This window comes from Phoxinus phoxinus (assembly GCF_949152265.1).
Source record: "Phoxinus phoxinus genome assembly, chromosome: 14".
NCBI classification, from domain to species: Eukaryota; Metazoa; Chordata; class Actinopteri; order Cypriniformes; family Leuciscidae; genus Phoxinus; species Phoxinus phoxinus.
Genome location: NC_136889.1, coordinates 4,206,543 through 4,227,377, shown reverse-complemented (window position 1 = coordinate 4,227,377; position 20,835 = coordinate 4,206,543). Strand labels below are relative to the sequence as shown.

Genomic DNA, 20,835 nt, shown 5'->3' with positions numbered 1-20,835 from the left:
TCACTCTGAAATGCGCCATTACAGGACGGGATGCTGTTTCTTGTCCTGGCACTTAACTTCAGCAATGCTCATGTGTAGTGGGATGGCCGGAGGAGCTGATACATGGAGTGGCGAGTCATTGAGAAACACATGTCCAGTCTGTTGGGTCTCTGGCGCCTGTTCATCCACAGGACGTCCCCTGTCCTGCCACTGTGATAAAGAGCCTTTCCTCTGACCTGTGCACTGACATGCTCTCTTCCCAACACGACGCTCAGCCGCCTAGATTTACAACACCCTTCAACCCGAGAGACCAACACAATCTCAGCACTCAGCATGATGAGAGTTCATTCATAAAAATGTCCCTGACACAAAACCCTCTGGTACACAACCTCGATACTAAATCCATCACATAATTTCCCTTTACATACTCAGTGTATTATTTACACATACAATTCAAGATGTCAAGTGTGTTTGTTGGCTAACATAACTAAAGCTTCCAAAACAGATCATCCTATTAGATTTTAGATCCAGAACTATCTAAACATTATGAAATAGTATATAGTATTTTAGTTCTAAAAAAAATTGGATAAACAATCAAAATATGTATACAAAAAAATGTAAAGCAAATATTAAATCACATGGACTACTTGCATAGTAGTTAGTCACTGTAAGCTTTCAATAGCTATGAAAAACGCTGGATGGAAATGGCAAGATGTGCATAAATTTGAAAAAATGTGCACTCAATTGAGGCGAATACATGTTTTATTCGATAAGAAGACATGTACACTAAGATGGAAGCACATTTACCGAATAAATCCCTCAATGCACAACAACAATAAAAAAAAATCACGTGACTTTGTCTTAACAGAGAATGTGATTGGATGAGTGGACTAACCAGCGGACCAATCACATCACAGCATCTCAAATGTTGGTTTGGTGGTTCTGAAATGCCAGTGTCAAAGTCTGTCATCAGAATGGTCTGGTTTAATTCTCTCCCAGAAGCGTCTCACGATTGAGTTCACAAACACCAGCATCCGAACGCAAGAGAACATGACAGCGTTTATTGTGTTTCTTCTGAATCTGAGACGCAAGTCATTTATGATGAAGGAAAAAAGAGCCACAGGGGCTTCATGAATGCAGCAACTTCCATTTTTACCACAGATATTTTGAGCTAATTTCCCCGGAAGCGATGTGTTTGTTCTCTTGGACACATGGGATGGTATGACATTCCAAGTTAAATTCGGAAACATAATGAAATATAGCTGCAAGCAGCCATTACGGGGCCAAGCGCAAAAGCAGACGACGAGATATGCCTACATGGCTGAAAGTGTGAGACAAACTGCAGCAAGGAGCAATTAAAGACATTTGAAGATGAATTTTGGCAAAATGGTTGAAAAATCACATACAATAGCTAAAAATATGATTATCACTTTCGACCAATAGGTGGCGTAATTACGAAACTGATGTGATGTGGTCAGAGTGAAGTGACACATGACACTTACAAAGTTTGGTGTCAATATGTCAAGGCATTGCAGATATAAAGCCTGAATAGTCATTTTGGCATCATGCCTCAACTTTGCCACTGCGGTATACGAAAACGGTTTCGTCTATCGACACGAAATCCATAACTTTTACTCGGCACGGTCTGGAGATGACACGATCCGATTTTGGTGAAAATCGGACGTTCGGTCTAGGAGGAGTTCGAAAAAGTAGGTTTTAAAAGAAAATAAAGATGGCGGACAGGAAGTTTGGCTGACTATGGCAAAATTGGTATCTATGTTTTCAGCATAACCCAAGGAATCTATTGAGATCAGTGTCATTACTATAGGCAAATTTATTCAAAAGTTATTAGCATTTTTGGAAATTTCATTATAACTTTTGACCAAAAGGTGGCGCTGTCTCATAATCTTTTGAGTACCTTTAGGGCTTTGTACTGATGACCCATACTGAGTTTCGTAACGATACGTTCATGCGTTCATAAAATACAGCATTTTAGCACATAATTCAAAATGGCCGACAGCCAAAATGGCCGATATGGAAAAATTGGATATCAGTCAACTCAACATGACGCCCTGAATCTATCGAGACCACTTTTGTGATTTTTGGACAAACCGTTCAGAAGTTATAAGCAAAAATAGCCTTTTTTCATATCTCCAGACCAGTAGGTGGCGCTGCGCCGAAACGCAGCATGTAGCCTCAAGTCATGCTTGTGATGACATGTAGGAAGTTTGGTTTGAATACGATTAAGCGATGCGGAGATACAGCCTTATGTCTGTTTTCGCAAGCGCTACGTAAAATTTGTTTGCGCGTTTATCGAAAACGGTTTGACGAATCAACTTGAATTCCATAACTTTTTGTCCCCACAGCCTGAAGATGATCTGGTGCAATTTTGGTGCAAATCGGACAAACCGTCTAGGACGAGTTCGCAAAAGAAGGTTTTTTGGACAATTCAAAATGGCGGCCATATTTTTATGACGGAAAATGACGTCATAGGGTCCAGTCGAATCGTCGTGAGCTCAGGAATCAGAGGAAAAAAGAATTTTGTTGATAGGCCTTACGGTTTAAAAGTTATTAGCATAATATAAGTGAAACTTTGGACAGGTGGTGGCGCTAGAGGGAATGAGTTAGAGACACCAAAATTGGTGCAATTACTGTTGGGAATGTCCTCTATCAGAATGTCAAACCGGAACAACTTTCCCGCATACGCTTCTATGGGCTGCCATAGACGCCCAGTCGGAAGAAGCAGAATAATAATAATAATAAATATAGCTGCAAGCAGCAATCACCGGGGCCAAGCGCAAGCAAGACGACAAGACATGCCAAAGTGGCTGGAAGTGAGAGACCAACTGCAGCAAGGAGCAATTGAAGACATTTAAAGATGAATTTTGGCAAAATGGTTGAAAAATCACATACATTAACTAAAAATATGATTATCACTTTCGACCAATAGGTGGCGCAGTTACGAAACTGATGTGATGTGGTCAGAGTGAAGTGACAATGACACTTACAAAGTTTGGTGTCAATATGTCAAGGCATTGCAGATATAAAGCCTGAATAGTCATTTTGGCATCATGCCTCAACTTTGCCACTGCGGTATACGAAAACGGTTTCGTCTATCGACACGAAATCCATAACTTTTACTCGGCACGGTCTGGAGATGACACGATCCGATTTTGGTGAAAATCGGACCTTCGGTCTAGGAGGAGTTCGAAAAAGTAGGTTTTAAAAGAAAATAAAGATGGCGGACAGGAAGTTTGGCTGACTATGGCAAAATTGGTATCTATGTTTTCAGCATAACCCAAGGAATCTATTGAGATCAGTGTCATTACTATAGGCAAATTTATTCAAAAGTTATTAGCATTTTTGGAAATTTCGTTATAACTTTTGACCAAAAGGTGGCTGTGTCTCATAAATTTTTGAGTACCTTTAGGGCGTTGTACTGATGACCCATACTGAGTTTCGTAACGATACGTTCATGCGTTCATAAAATACAGCATTTTAGCACATAATTCAAAATGGCCGACAGCCAAAATGGCCGATATGGGAAAATTGGATATCAGTCAACTCAGCACGACGCCCTGAATCTAACGAGACCACTTTTGTGATTTTTGGACAAACCGTTCAGAAGTTATAAGCAAAAACATAAATTCTTCATATCTCCGGACCAGTAGGTGGCGCTGTGCCGAAACGCAGCATGTAGCCTCAAGTCATGCTTGTGATGACATGTACCAAATTTGGTCTGAATCCGATAAAGCGTTGTGGAGATACGGCCTTACGTCTGTTTTCGCAAGCGCTACGTAAAATTTATTTGCGCGGTATTCGAGAACGGTAATTCGAATCAACTTGAATTCCATAACTTTTGGTCGTCAAGGTCTGGAGATGATCTGGTTCATTTTTCGTGAAATTCGGAGCAACGGCCTAGGAGGAGTTCGAAAAAGTAGGTTTTTCGGAAAATCCCCCCTTCTATGTAAAGCGCTTTGAGTGTCCAGAAAGGCGCTATATAAATGTAATAATGAATTATAATGAATTCAAAATGGCGGGAAAACTATTATGACGGAAAATGACGTCATAGGGTGCAGTCGAATCGTCATGAGCTCAGGAATCAGAGGAAAAAAGAATTTTGTTTCTAGCCCTTGTGGTTCAAAAGTTATTAGCATAAACATGAGTGAAACTTTGGACAGCTGGTGGCGCTAGAGGGAATGAGTTGGAGACTCCAAATTTGCTATGGTGATAGTTCAGGCTGTCCTCTATCACTGTGCCAATTTGTATAAGTTTCCCGCAAACGGTTCTATAGGCTGCCATAGACGCCCAGTCGGAAGAAAAAAAAGAAAAAAAAGAAAAAGAAAAAGAAGAAGAATAAGAACGGGAACAGATACAATAGGTGCCCGCACCTTCAGTGCTTGGCCCCTAATAATAAGAACCGGAACGAAAACAATAGGTGCCTCCGCACTTTCAGTGCTTGGCCCCTAATAAGGTAAAAAAACAAACAATAAAAAAACAGCATGAACATTCTTGTACTATAGGTTTAGAACAACATGGCGGAGAGTAAATTAAATAATTTCAAATAAAAAAAATTAACATTTTTCTTCATGTGACTCTCATCTCTTCATCAACCGCAGATCGACTCTAATACGAGCATGTGGAACTAACTAAGGCAAATTCTCAGTGGAGAGATGTGATGCTCTCTATAGTGCTGGCCTGCGTTCTGCTGCTTATCTCTCGACAGGAAACGCTGTAGTCAGAGGACTGACATCACTCAGGCTGGAGTGTGCATATAACACCAACACACACACACTCACACACACACACACACACTAACTACAGTTATCACTAACCAGAAGCCTCCTGTCTGGAGTCGCTCTGGCCCAGCCGGGTAGAGCTTTACAGGATTTACTCCACAGATATTAAATCATGGAGAATTATTCTGAGCCCAGTTGTAAATCTGATCAAATGCTCAGCAGAATAAAAGATATTAACCCACTGAGGTCAGCCATAACTTGTGCACATATTAGTTTTATCACTTTAAGAACTGGTCTTATTCCACCAGCTCAAATGATCACTGTGTGAACTGAAGAAATCATTTGGTTCATCAGGACCAGTGGCTCTCAACTGTGTGATTTCTGACAGCAGAAGAGGGGAAATAATGCCTAATGCAAATAATAACATGCACCTGACAATATAATCATGCATAATTATAGGATAGCAAAATAAATAGGCTGTCAAAGGCTGTACGTAATTTTTATGCAAATTCATCCGTCACTTGGTAAAAGCTAAAGTCAAATTAGACAGATGCCAACTTAAAAACTATTAACAAAACCAGCGGAAAGAGTTAAAGTGAAACCCAAATTTTTTTAATTATGTCATTTAGTCATAATTTACAAGTTTTTACAAACCTGTATGAGTTTCTTTCTTCTGCTGAACACAAAAGAGGATATTCTGAAAAATGCCAGTAACCAAACAGGGTATGAACTTTTTTTATATATATGTGGAAGTCAATGGGGTCCATCAAATGTTTGGTTTCCCATTTTCTTTTTCTTTTGTGTTCAGTAGAAGAAAGAAATTCCTACATGTTTGGATTGGAACAACTTGACGAAAATTAAAGATTTTACATTTTTGGGCGAACTAACACTTTAAATACAGGATACAACTTGCAGTGAAATGCAAACCTGTGAAATAAAAAACCCATTTGTATTAATAATAATAATAAGCAAATTAGCAACAAGGCAATGAGTATTCAAATGTAAAGATAAATGTACAATAATAGAAAGTACAAAAATGAACAAGGTAAAAGTATCACTTTGCCAGGAATTTACGGGATTAAAGAGTACTGTGGATTTTACTGTGAAATTAACGCATGCTGGGTAATTTTCTTACAAATGACTGAATCAACAGCAGAATAATGACATGCAAAACACAACAATGGTGACACTCAACAAATAAACACGTACAACATTAAATCAACATTACAGAATAAACCATAAACTGCTGAACGTAAAGTAAGTTCAGCGGGACAGACAAAACCAACAGCAAAAACTCTTCATTCATGTTGCTTTGCTGACTTCAGCACTACATACTGAACTGTAGAAATACAGAATGATATTGTTTGTTTACAATAATTTTTATATCCCAATAATGTAAAACTCACAGAAAACCAAGATTTTGTACAGAACAATTGTAAAAACAGGCCTAAAAAATGGTTATGATCTACTTTCTGTCCTGTCACTCTGCCAAAACATATGTGACCTCAGTGTTTCCAGCCCGCTTTCTGTTTCTGTTACATTCACAGTGACGTCAATGCATTAAAACCCTTACGACGGGAAAGGTCAACATCTCTGACATCACTGACAACTGACGTCATTCCAAACGAGGTTAGCCGAGTAATAAACAAACGTCTTATTTATTGATATGAAACAAGATGGAGCTCTAGTTAGTCCTTGCTCATTTTATCAAACATGATGTTGTCTAATGTTTTTGAGTGCAACACAAACCCACCAACAGCACAATACATCACACAAATTCATCTTATATATTGCTTATAGCCTACTTACTGATATTTTTGCTGTTCAACTTCAATTCCCTCCAATATGATGTCACTTCCTGTATGATTATGTCATCAAGGAAGTGGCTTTTGTTATTTAAAGGGTTTTACAAAATACTTACACAGTTGAACGTGATGATCAATTAAGACAATATTCTCTAGAAGAGATGTTTTGTTATAAACATTTTTATTAATGTAACCTAATTTCTAATTTCTCTAATCAAAAGAGAATCCCTTAAAATTGTATGTAAAAAAAAAAAGTATTTTTTCCAATTATTTGTGGTTTAGAAACAGTAATAGAAAAGTAAATCATGATCTCAATATTGTGAGATTAATATTTTATCCAGTATATTACGAACGATTTGACGGGGACATAAAAAATGTACTGCATAATAGGAATGTCCCATCCAATTTAATTTAAAATCAGTAGAATGAGAAATATCAGAGTTTGAGACTTTTATTGATTTAATAATGATTTTGTTCATATTATTTACATGAAGGTCAATGTGTTTTAATTAGCTGGATCATCATCTCTCTCTTTCTCTCTCTCTCTCTATATATATATTTTTTTTTTTATTATTATTATTATTATTATTATTTTTTTACCATGATTTGGGCTACAGAAGCAGAATGCAAATTGACTGATTTTAGTGTTGAAATGGAGAGTTGTGTGTGTGTGTGTGTGTGTGTGTGTGTGTGTGTGTGTGTGTGTGTGTGTGTGTGTGTGTGTGTGTGTGTGTGTGTGTGTTGACAATATGGTAGCAGAGTAAAGTGACTTGACTCAGAAGATTGATTTAAATTTACCACAATATTTCATTATGATCTTACGAACCCCTGCAGTTCCATTAAGAACCTCTAGGGGTTTGTGAACACCTATTTCAGACTCTTGACCGTACTAGAACTATGAAAGGAAAGTAGAGGTACCAACGAAGAGAGAGAGAGAGAGAGAGAGAGAGAGAGAGAGAGAGAGAGAGAGAGAGAGAGAGAGAGAGAGAGAGAGAGAGAGAGAGAGAGAGAGAGAGAGAGAGAGAGAGAGAGAGAGAGAGAGAGAGAGAGAGAGAGAGAGAGAGAGCCAGCTGCCACATGTCTGCTATTAGCTAAGTGCTGGTGTTTATGGTCTGCACTGTGTTGCTCTTAAGTGGAGATTATGTCACTAACCAGCTCGAGATGGGGAAGCACTTCACACTGGGGTAAACAGCAACCAGGCAATGAGAGGGCGTCCATATCGTGACCCTCGGCCACATGACTGGACCATTCCCATATGGAAACAACATGACTCCTAAAGTTATAAAGTTAGTGTTGTTAGTGTTAAAAAGATACCTTTATATTGTTTAATTAATAAAATGACCAGATATTAAAGTACCAGAATATTATTTTTAATATGTAGAACATGCATCTTTACAGATCTTACTTGTTTTGCTGTTAAAATATCCCAGCTTAATTTGCAGAGACAACTAGACAACCATCCAAAGTTTGGAGACTTTTGAGACTTCTTCTCAATATATATGTTTTTGAAAGAGACTCTTCTGCTCATCAAGGCTGCATTTATTTGATCAAAAATACTGTAAAAAAAATAAATATTGAGAAATATTATTACAATTTAAAATAACTGTTTTCTATTTTAATACATTTTAAACTGTAATTTATTCCTGTGATCAAAGCTGAATTTTCAGCATCATTACTCCAGTCTTCAGTGTCACGTGATCCTTCAGAAATCATTATGCTGATTTGATGATTAAGAAACATTTTTTCTTATTATTATTATCAATGTTAAAAACAGTTGTGCTGCTTTCATATTCGTGAGGAAACCGTGATACATTTCTTTCAGGATTCGTTGATGCAGAAGGTGCACAAGAACAGCACTTGTTTGAAATAGAAATCTTTTGTAACATTATAAATGTCTTTACTGTCACTTTTGATCAATTAAAAGCATCTTGCTGAATAAAAGTATTAATTTATTTTTAAAAAGTGTTGTTGTAAATGCAAACAGCAGCAAATAGTCTATTCCAGTCAGTTTTTGCGTGACCGAGGTTCTTACATAAAGAGTTTGTCTCATAATTTGCTTGGTTTGGATGATGTCCACCAGCGAGGGGGTTTTATTTGGTGCTTTTGGTGTGACGGCCTGAACCCTCACTCATAAACCCCTTTCAATATGCTTCACATTTTTCATCTCATACGAAATGCACCATGAATCATCTGTCGTCATAATCACAGAATACAGGCTATTGATATATATAAACACACTTGCGTCCTCATGGGCTTGATTTCTATCACATTCACTAACTCAGACCACTGACAAAATGAACGCTGAAACCATAGACGATTGAAATCGCTCTGCGGAAAACTCTCATTTCTCTTCGCGGCACACTTCCATTTGCAAACCATTAAATAAGCCGGATTGAGATCATCTTCCAAACCAGCGTCTGCCTGTCCTCCGCTGAGGTTCAAACCACACAGTCGTCGAGATTGAATGGATTTCAGGCTCATCAAAGGAAACGGGAGGGGAAAGTGTCTTATGAATCTTCTGTCAACACTTCCAACAACCCGTTTTACTTCCACAATCTGAGGCCTTTCTGAATGAAACGGGATATTCCATGTGATTTCAAGTGGAACAATGAATTGTGCACTTAAAGGGCATGTATTAAGAAAATAAATATGGTGGATTTTGATGTCTTGTTGACTTTAACAGTCGCGATCATGCATGCCGAATTCCAAGTGAAACAAGGGCCGCTGATGTTGTTGACAGACACAACAAATGTGTCATTGACATCATAAATCACTTTTGATGATGTTCATTCGGCCAACACAAACTCCTCAATTCACGGGCCAAAACCTTCCAGTCCAAGTGCTGTGGCACGGCATGAAGCGGAAGATGCAATAATCTTTTCTTCTCTAACTGGGATGTAGATATCAGAGTGAAACGGCTTCTTGGACAAGAACAAATGTAGGGCAGGGAATTGATTGGATGGTTTGCTATTGGTGGATCTCAGGTGAGTGACAGGTAGTCCCGCCCTCGCGCCATTTATCAAAAATAAATGATTTCATGGTGACGTTAACCTTCAATTTAAACTGTTGTTACCCCAAAGTGTTCACGTTCAAAGGGGCCCTTGTAAAATATAAGTGCACTTAATGTTACTGAATGTACTTGTAGTCTACTTTAAATCTTAAATTCTATTTTTTTTATTGTACTTGTAGATAATACAGTATTAATAATAAAAAAGCCACTTAAATAGAGTACACTTTCACGACTATGTTTCTTAACAAAGTTAAGTACACTTTTGAAAAGTGCACTTTGTAATAATGTCAAACATAGTAAATCAATGTTTTAAAAAAAAAATTGTGGTTTGAAGTAGCCTACACTTATTTTGATGTGTTGACTAACATATTGGAGCATATAAAGTACTTGATTGATTAGTGTGTTGTTGAATATTACATTTACAGTTAATGTATTTACTAAATTTACTCAGTAAACTACATTATATTTTAGTTTAGTTAGTACCATAAAATGCATTTTAAACATTTCAAAAGACAATAGAATGAATTCAAAATCAAATAATTGCATTTGAAATAAATGTAAACTATGATACATTTCCATTTAATTGCAAATAACATGCAATAAAAGTGTCTAAAACATTACATCCAGTTCACACTTAAGTATAATAATTTAAAGTAAATTATTTCAGTAAAAATACTCTTTTTAAAGTATTCTATAAAGTGTACTGCTTTTCATAACACTTTATTTCGATGGTCCACTTTGGACATTCTACTAACTAAAAGTAACTTTGCATGCAACTACATGTCAACTAACTCTCATTAGAGTATTAGTAGACTCTTAATATCCTCTAACACTTTATTTTGATGCTCCCCAACAGACACTCTGACTATAAGTAACTTTGCAAGTACTTGTCAACTTATTCTCCTAACACCTAACCCTAACCTAACAGTCCACTAAAACACTAATGGCTGATAGTTGACATGTAGTTGCAAAGTTACTAATAGTTAGTGTCTAAAGTGGACTATTGAAATAAAGTGTAACCCTTCTTTTTCACAAGGGGCACTACGACTGCGTCCCTCATGGGAATGGAGCACAGGGGTTTGATTTTCCATCCAGGGGTGGTTGGTTCCAGTTAGAGTTGGGCTGGGATGTGGTGTTGGGCCCAGCTGTGTTCACGAGACAGTGCCAGCGAGGGCCTGGACGTCCGCCTAGAAGCACAACCGCTGACGGGACCGCACCTCTGTCAACCTGGAGCAGGACAAAGCACCTTTTCAGCACTCGCTCTCCTTCAAACCCACTTTTTTTCCCCTCTGCTTTGGTCCAGTCACCTCCAAGAGCTTGGAAAGACATTTTAATTTATAATTATCATTTCCATTACAACTTTCATCCTGCGACCCTACAGAGGACAAGCAGTTTGGAGAATAGATGGGTGATGGTTATTAGTGTTTTAAGTTTACATTTTGTATCTAATATTTATATTTCATTTTTATTTCAATTGAAGAAAATGACTTTCAAAAGGTTCCAAATTTTAATTCACCTTTGGCTAAGCCCCGCCCCTACTTGCTACGTCCGTCAACTTCACCTGGGCTCTGGTTTGGTATCAACATAGCTTATGCTGTGACGGCTCTTCCTGCTGAAATTGTATCAAACTTTTATAAAGCAGCAAAGAAAGTGTCCAATAGAAGTAGGCAAAATGAGCTGCAATATGCGTTCGAAGGCTATATTCAAGACATACCGGTGAAACGCAAGCAACAACAAGGCATCCAAATAGAGGCAAAAGCATAACGGTCAGTGTCAAAAAATGAACCACCGCATATCCCAATCGAGACGGAGGCTGGGACTAACAATATCAAGGAGCAACACTGTTCATGCAAAGCTGGGTAGGTCTCTTCACTTCTATAATCGTTATTACAAAGCAAACGGACTACGCGAGTATAAAGTTGTATTTATTAGCAGCGTGTGCTAGCGTATCAACAATTAGGGTAGAGAACCGAAATCATAACCTAAAACTGTCTAACTAGTATAACTTCACAGTAAGGTTAAAAGCTAAATGTATCTTAGAGCACAAAAGTGTGTTGTTGATCCTTGAGGGGTTTCGCTGACCGTGAGGACGTCCACACAGTTTAATCCAAAGACGACACTTGTCAGGATTTGACTTCGGTTTTGGGAAGGGGAAAAAACGGACACCCCCCTCCAACCTCTCTGGGAATCGCGTATCTGTGTTACAAATGCCCCAGGCACAACGTTTAACCATATTTTTTATAAAACTACGACGGTAATAGCTTGCCGAGACCAAAAATATGAGACGCCTGTGTTAAAGTCAATGGAGCGCTGTGAAAAAGTGTCGGACCGCTGTGGAGCTCGTTCTTGGCTGCGTTGTGATTGGTCAATCTACATTCTAGGGTGTGGCTTAGCCAAAAGCGAATTGAGCGGTTTAGTCCAAATTTTCTGAAGAGACTTGATCGATTTATATGATGAACAGATTGAATTCAGATTTAAACATTGATCAGAGAACATAAACAGAAGCTCAAGCGACCCTGCGTAACACGAGAATGAACCTCATTGGTTATTGCACTCAAACATGCTTGAGCTTCTGTTTAACACAACTGATGTTTGAGTTGATGATGAAGGGACAGAAAACATTTGCTTAAAACATCATTCAGATTTCATCAAAAAGATTTAATCATTTGTGTGCTGAAGATGGACGAATGTCTTATGGGTTTGGAACGACATGAGGGTGTGTAATAATGACAGAATTTTAACTTTTGGGTGAACTAACACAATTTGTTGTTTTTTTACTGTAAAACAAGTTACTATGAACTTTTTTGGCTAATCTGTTTTCGCCAAGGGCACTTAAACAAGAACAAGCAGTAGAAAGAGGCGAAGACAGTTAGTTGCTAGTTGGAAACTGGAATTAACGTTCCTTGCCAGGACAAGATGGGAGAAGTTCTTGTCCTCACAGGTTGTCGGCATTGAGTCACAGCCAGGAAGAAAACTGATTTAATTACATTCTAACCCCAAGACAAGCACAGACATTCCTGAGTGTTTGGAAGGGCAGCCTCCTTCAACCTGCAGCCGGCAAGCTAATTATCCACACAATAGACACTGTGTCCAGGTAAATGACTTTAGATATTGCGCATTAGCTGAGGGGAAAATTGCAGGCAACAGGAGCGGGAAGGAGGTCATCCTTCTTTTATATGGTGTTGAATGAACCTTTGGCTCATCTGTTTTCCCGCTCAAACGAGCAGCTGTCTCTGATCCGCGCGCTACAGACTAATTAAGTCATGCTAACACTGAAGCTGCCAGCAAATATCACTCAAAACCATATAAAAAGCAGCATTTAAGAAACAAGGTTAAGATTTGAGAACCAGTTCTTATCTACAAAACGATTGTCATGATTTGTGACACTGGACCACAAATCCAGTCACATGGGTCAATTTTATGAAATTGAGATGTATACATAATCTGAAAGCTGAACAAATAAGCTTTCCATTGATGTATGGTTTGTTAAGATGGGACAATCTAACATAGGAGGAATATTTGGAGATACAACTATTTGAAAATCTGGGATCTGACGGTTCCAAAAAAATTCAACATTGAGAAAATCGCCTTTAAAGTTGTACATTTATGTTCACAATTATGGTGCATTCACTCACAAAAATAAATGTTTTATATATTTACAGTATAAATTTACTAAATATCTTCATGGAACATGATCTTTACTTAATATCCTGATTTTTGGCATAAAATAAAAATCTATAATTTTGACCCATACAATGTATTGTTGGCTATTGCCACAAATATACCCGTGCGACATGTGACTGGTTTTGTGATCCAGGGTCACATTTGTGGTTTCATTAATGGTTTTGGAATGCCAATACTGCAAAAACAACAATACATCTTTCTATCGTGTTGTCCTTGCTATGCAAATGACTCTGCATTCACAAGCAAATGACTCTTTTGTGTGAGTTATTTTTAAGGAATCAGTCAAAAAGACTCACAAATGAGTCTTGAAGTTAGTCGTACCAGATTTAGAATTGCTCACTTAAACGGGTCCTATTATGCCCTTTTACTAAGTCTTGATTTTGTTTTTGAGGTTTACTAGAATATGCTTTCATACTTGGTTGTTCAAAAAACACATTATTTCTCATATATATCAAGCCCCTCCTTCTGAAATACAAAATGTGCTGTGATTGGTTAGCTGGCCCAGTGTGTTGTGATTGGCAGCGCTTAAATATATATCCCGCCCCTCCATAACCACAAGTTCTGCTCTTGTGTAAATATAAAGGATGGTGGAAATTTCAAACCTGATTCAGACCCTGACAATGTTAACAAACAACAGCAGCATCCAGAACGATTTCATGCACGGACGTTGCAAGCACTGATTTCACTGGACATTTCAGAGTGCTAGGTTTTTCTTGAACATTATAGGTATGATGTTATCCACCATTGAATCATGATATTTGTCGGAAAACTATGGTTATACAAACAGTAATTGATCACAAAAAGGTGGCGAAAAGCCTTACGAAAGCGAGAGATTACAAAAGCTATTAGTAAACAACACTATATCAACACTAATGTTGGCTAGCCGCCGGCGAGCATACCAACAACATACAACTTATAATTAGAACTTTTAATAGAAAATGCAACTACAAATAATAAGACATACTTACAAGATGTCATCCACAAACAACAGATTGTCCCGACAAAGTGGAAACTGCTCCATTTCAGGAGAAGCTTTTATGTGTTGTGTAGCCTGCTGCTCTTCATAAAATGTGCAGCGCACAGATAAACATAGAGATTATAATGTTCAGGAACAGTGTTTCAAATAAATTTGACCCATTCTAAGTTCGTCAGCCTTAGGAAGGTCAAACAAATGAGTTGTGGGGAAAAACAGCGTCTCTTTGACATAGCAGCTCATCCAGGCCTTGTCCGCTTTTCTGTGTACTCTGTGGACGGGGATTATTTAAATGAGGAACATTATGATTACATAAAGCCCAGAAAAATCGCATTGTAGTCCAAACGGGCCGTTCGTTGTAGTTCTTGGAAAGGGGATTCTGCTAAATAAAATATCTCTCTTTGGAGTGGACTTTGAGCTTTGTAACCTTGTAGATCTTTTTTTAAGCTCGAACAGAAACATTACACACTAACTTAAGTTGAAAAAGTGAAAAAGCATGTCCAAAATGGACTAAAACTGAATAATTTCCAGAACTGATTAATTTTGAGTTGTCTATGATATTAGATATTTCTAAGACTATGTCTAATATCAAAGAAAATTGTTTAGTATAAAACAATTGTTAAAAGACGTTACATTCCTTAGCTGTTCATGCACAACTTCTGGATTCTAGACATTCAAAGCTCAAAATATGAGAAAAACACCAGGGCAAGATCATCAGAGCTCTGATAAACTGCTCATCTGCTCATTTTCAATTAAAGCTCATTTATGAGACTGTGTTTCTTTATGGCTGTTTTTATTGGCCATCATGAAGATTGGAGTTTATGACAGTAGCTGCACATCTGCTATTCCTCTTAAACTTTAGAGACTCTATTGACAACTTAAGCCTTGTAGAGACAAGCTTTAATATCTAACTTGATCATTTTTAATAAACCTTTGAGGTGAATCTTTGAGTACTCGCTTGTACGTACCTTCATGTAAAGCTCTCACATTTCTCTTGTGTAGACAATCGCTGCACTGAAAATACTATAAACCAGTGCAAATCTGGGACAAGAAACTAGCGATTTGTTAGAAGTCTTGATTTCTAAAGAATGTGATTTCATTTCTGTCACCAAATGACACTAACTCAAAATAATGATTGTTTCCAAACAGGCTTACCGAGCACTTCCCCCATTGGCCGAGCAAGCAGACATTGGTCCCGCCCCCAAACTCACACTATTGGCTGATTTTTCCTGTGTTGGGTGAATGTTGGGTGAACAATAACCCAACATTCATTGACATGTGAACAATGACGGATTTCATAACAGCATACTGCTAAAATTCTGCTCTTTATTTTTTGACAAAAAAAGATAATGTAGAAAAAGTAGGAGCAGTATGCTAGTAAACTGTAATAAATTCAGTCCTTGTTCGCCTAGTAACTCAGTCACAGGAACCATCAGCCAATAGTGTGAGTTTGGGGGCGGGACCAATGTGTGTTTGCTCGGCCAATGGGCATGTTTTCATAGGGCCATAGAGACACAATGGATAGTGGAACTGCATAGCATACTACTTGTATTTCTGATATTGCATAAATAGTAAATGTGGTATGCTAGCATGAAAATGTATACCTACAAATACTTTTCTGTACATTATGTGATGAGGTTTTCTAAAATGTCATGTACAATTATGCAAATACATCATTATCTAATTAAATATGCACTCATGTGCATACATTTATAGAACAGAAATCTAAACTGGATGAAGACAGATTAAAAATTCTTGTTTCATTTTGTGTTACAAATTATATTAGTTTTTTTTATTTATTTATTTTATTATTTTTTTATAGCCAGGAACCAGGAACATATTTTAAGTAATTATATGTAAATATAAATCAGATCACCAAATCCCTCAGTAAAAACCTTTAGAATACAGATGTAAACTTTGGTGTTGAAGTGGACATTTCGAAAAAAGAAAAAAAAACAGCCTATAAAAATATGTATTGTAATTGAAATCTACAGATGTAAATAAATGTAGTAACTTCATGTGTATTTATCTTTCCACTAGTATGAAAGAAGGAAAGTTATGGAAGCAAAACAGCCCAAAATTGAAAACAATGGTTTTGCCTATAGTGTTTGCCTTAACAAACAGAAAATACACACATCCTTTAAGATTACCCTAATGCATCAAAAGACAACCTGAGTTGTGTGAGGCGATCCTCAACAGATAATGCTTAAAAAAAGTCGACTCTGAAAGTATATTTCACACACTGAGTTTGCTATGTAAGCATCTAAATCGTTACTGATTAACCGTCACCAGTGTGTTATCCGTGAGTGTGTGTGGGTCTGTCTTGCCCGCTCATGTTGACATTCCAGAGGACTGGACCCTGTGCAAACAGCCTCCTGACAGACGGAGGGTACGGGAACGAGTAGGTCGAGGTGGTAGTCGGCGCTCTGATGGGCCTCCTCACGTATTTCAACAGCTCTGAGCTGAAGAACTCTATGTGGCAGATGCTCATCGCAGTCTCTCATTAAGCGGATCATACAGGCTGGTGGAGACCAGTAATGGGGTCTGAATGCTTGTGTCACTGATGGTCATGACAGGTTTCAGTCACCATAGTTATTGTCCCATGACCCCAGTAATCTCATAAGTGTCTCATCTAAAGATCACAACAAGGTCTAAAAACAAGGGCCTAAAATTAACACTCGCCAAGCGCCAAATGCAAGTAAAAATCTGTGTATGAAATGGTGTCAATCGCTAGTGGCCTGCAAAAATTTTATGAATTCTAACAATGCAATGTTGTGAGAACATGAAAGTGAACAAACATGAACGACGCTCGGGACAGTTGACGAGGCATTGCTGCATCATCATGAACATTTAAGTCTTGCCAATTTAAATATTGAAGCGCAAGAGGATGCCAAAGGGAACTCAGTTCATTACTCGTGCACCGTGTGGGAAGTTTAAACATCCGAAGAGAGCGGCCAGAAAGATACGTCTCAGACACCCCGCGAATACTAAATTGAGCTCTCTTTTACAGCTTCTTGCACTTGAATGGACAAATTCACACAAAATTATGCCACAAAATGCCGTCGTGGCGAGTTTAGTTCTAACAACACACCTGAACGAGCTAATCAAGGTCTTCAAAGTTACTAGAAGATTGCAGATAGGTGAGTTTGAACTCTGCAGGACAGTGGCCTTCCAGGGCCGGATTTGAAGACAATTCAGGACAATCTGTATCTCTTATTTAGAATACAATCAAATGTAATTTACGTCTTTTAGTTTGTCAAGAGATTTCAAGTGTCGTTTTTTGAAGAGTGCGCATGTGCGAACGTGCTTTGCCACGTAAGAACGAGCCTATGATTGAATCTGGAAATAAAGCAAAATTAGTGAGATAAATGAGAAATAGTCCTCAGATGCCATGCCAAGGCGTTTGAACAACCACTTTGCGACAACATGGTTTCGGGAAACACCCGTGACTAGCTAGTTGATTTCTCCAATGGTGCATCAGTAGTGACGCAGCGAGTTACGTAGGCTAGTTATACGGGAAACACACCCCTGTGCATTCAGTCTTAAAGTGACAGCAGCCTAATATAGTCTGCTGCTGTCTGTGTTTTAAACTGCTCTTGACTGAATAACTTTTGTAACTTTAATAAGGATTAATCGTATGTTTAATGTATACAGTGAAGACTATAGAGTGTTATTTTACATTTGATTAGCCTACTTTATTCAGTTTCTGTACCTGAAAATTGTGAAAATTGTGGTGTCATAACTGCCTGTTTTTGCAAAAATAGTTTCATGGCTGGTAAAAAATATAACTTTTCATGGCCGGTACATTTTCTTAAGTCACCGTCCTTTGGCAGGTATGACAAAAAGTTAGTTTTAGGCCGTCTAAAACTGCTAACATACAGCATGCCAAAATAGCAAAGCTTGAAATGAACGTCAGATATCTCAATACACTTGTGCCACTGATGGTCATGACAGGTTTCAGTCATCAGTGTTTGTCTCATCTTTTTGTTTTACTCTCTTCTCCGGTCTGAGGATCAATCTTAAATGTTCTTGATTGGCAATGATGGTTCTGAAGAGAAGCTTTCCATTGCACAAAAGGTTCTTTATAAAGTTCGTTAGATTTTTAAAATGTCCTTAATACTGGTTATTTTAAGAGCTGTTCACTGAAAGGTTATTTGGGGGAACCAAAAATGGTTCTTCTATGGCTTTTGCTGTGAAAACTTTTATTTTTAAAATGTAAGTGTGATGCCATTGGGATGATCAGTTTTAAACTGTCTTAAACACAGCCTTATGAACAACAAAATGACCTGTAATGACACTTTTCTGGGAATGCTGGTAATGAAAAGTCATGTAGGAAATCTCAACTTTTCTACAAGACATCAATGAGATCAAATTATTGATTTGCTTAGGTTAACATCTGCTTTTCAGATGATTCTCCAAAGAAAAAGGCCCCAGTAATATCATAAGTGTCTCATTAAAAGTTCTCAACAAGTTCTCAAACTGCTCACATATGTCAAAATAGCAAACCTTTAAATTAATGTTAGATATCTCAATATGAAAATTTCTTATCAAATTATTTCTACATTAAGACAAGGATGTGTGTCTCTGCACTTGAAACTTTCACAATATGTGCAAGGACACCAGAAAGAGACTGATGATCACATACTATAGTATAAAAAACAAATGACACACAATTCATTTTTTCCATCTTTAATTTTACAAATCTGTCAGGAACATTTGTTGAGAATAACCTCATCTCATTTGTCTGGAAGAAAATGAAACACTTGAACAATTAATACTTTTGTGTTTTGAAAACTGTACTGTTGATGTGGGTAAAACTGCAAAAAATATAAACTGCAACCTTTTTTTCCAGTATTTTGTCAAATTCAAATGCAAACTTCAGTGTGAGTAAAATAGCCGGATAAAAACAACATCCTCTACTATAGAAAAGGGATTAGCTGACTATAAAAATGTACGTTATTTTTGCATTTTAACTTACCATTCACATTTGTATATATATAAAAAAAAACGTAAGAAATGCAAATCTTTCGATACCAGCTACAAATAATTATTTGTACCATTACCTCACTGAAATGTCATTTTAAATTACAAAATAAACATTATGAATCATTATCGTTTCTACTGTCATCATTAATATTATTATCTCTTTATTATTTTGATCTTTTTTTATCCTTTTGATTCTTTTTAACATAAGTCAATAAATTAACATGCTATCTCTTTCCCTGAAAGCCAATACGTGACTGTGTCAGCAAGTGAGAGTTGTGCAGGACCCGACATTAAACGTTTCCCGGATTCAAACCAGCGCCACAGCTCAACGTGTCTGGAGCATATGCATGAACAACTGCACCAAAAGAAGAGTTGTGTGGCTTTTAGTGCATATTTGTTCATTTTGAAGTCATCTAAATGCTAGTGAACTCCTAAAAGAAGACAAAGAAAATAAACTTCCTGTTTTAACAGGAAATACCTCAAAACACACACAAAAAAAAAACTTTTTTTTAATGTCGAGTCCTGCTGTACATGTGCGAATGTTTGTCTGGGAATGTAATAGAAACATCTAGACTTGTCTACATCCATTTTTGACTCTGGAGAAAAAGAGGGAAAGGGGAGGAATTGTTCGGAAGTCCATACAAAAAATAATTCATTGTAAATATATAATATATATTTTTACATATTTGAATATATTTACAAATATACCCAGCACTATATACCATGTTTTAATATTATTATTTTTTACCAATAAGGATAACTGCTTGGGCTTTTGTACGATAACCGAGTTATCACGGTAAAAACGGAGCATTTAAAAATAAAACAATTTTAAAAACCAACCGGAGGCAGTGATATGTTTTCTTCTACTTCTTCTTCTTCTTCTTCTGTAAGTTGTGTGTTTCCATATAGTACTCGTTTCCTATTTTCTCCTTTTTGTCTTGGTTTTAGTCTCTTAAGAGTTCTGTACACGTGCTCCATTTCATTTCACTTGGGAACACAGACTCCTGGAATGCCAAGCAACGGAATGACGGCAAGAATGGAAGAAAATTCCCCAAATAAAAGAAATCTGCAAAATAAAAAATAAAAAAAATAAAAAAGAGGTGGGCCCTTGAGAACAGTCACTTTTCTCTGGTCCTCGTCCTCCTCGTAAGAGCTTGGTCACGTGTTTGTGTGTGCAAGTGTGTGTTTCCACAAAAAAAAAAAAGCACCTGCTCTTCACACACTTCAGTTTCTTTCCGGAAAAGCAGCACTCGGGCGTCTCAGCCTCCCTCAGCACGCTCCCAAAGTCCAGCGGGAGCTTCACCGGGAGTCTTGAGGCAGCGTACGGTTCTGGGTGGGTAAAAGTGAACTGTGGGTAAAAGTCTTTCACTCTTTTTGAGAACTGGAGGTGTAGCTTGGATGTGGTGGGTCTGGAGGACGTTGAACGGGCTCATGTTTTTATGCCTCCGTTGATGTGCTGGTACTTGGGAAGGCAGGGCTCGTCTGCTAAAGGGTCGTGGGAGAACACGGAATCGTCTCCGGAAGAGCAGGAGCTGCGTGTGTCGGGGAAACTGGGAGAATACTGCTCCACTGGGGCACACAGGTCCAGATACTCCTACAGACACACAGATGAAGCATCAGCATATACATTCTGATGCAGTCCAGCCGTTGCATTTAATC

At 37.7% G+C, this 20,835-nt stretch overlaps 2 protein-coding genes across 19 annotated transcripts in view; both read right to left on the bottom strand.

Moving 5' to 3' along the window:
* The window catches only part of LOC307009934 (E3 ubiquitin/ISG15 ligase TRIM25-like), an 82,520-nt gene extending 75,932 nt beyond the window's left edge, over positions 1 to 6,588 (bottom strand). For all 4 annotated transcript variants that reach the window (XM_079634170.1, XM_079634171.1, XM_079634166.1 and 1 more), the window contains exon 1: positions 6,528 to 6,588. The gene's annotated coding sequence lies outside the window, so the exon portion shown is untranslated. The remainder of the gene's footprint in view (positions 1 to 6,527) is intronic.
* Positions 6,589 to 18,863: 12,275 nt separating this feature from the next.
* The window catches only part of fgfr2 (fibroblast growth factor receptor 2), a 50,568-nt gene continuing 48,596 nt past the window's right edge, over positions 18,864 to 20,835 (bottom strand). For 14 of the 15 annotated variants that reach the window (XM_079635597.1, XM_079635593.1, XM_079635603.1 and 11 more), the window contains one exon: positions 18,864 to 20,770. In XM_079635597.1, coding sequence (XP_079491723.1) covers positions 20,606 to 20,770 — 165 coding nt within the window. In that variant the 3' untranslated portion in view covers positions 18,864 to 20,605. The remainder of the gene's footprint in view (positions 20,771 to 20,835) is intronic. The other variant, XM_079635599.1, reaches the window with a different exon arrangement.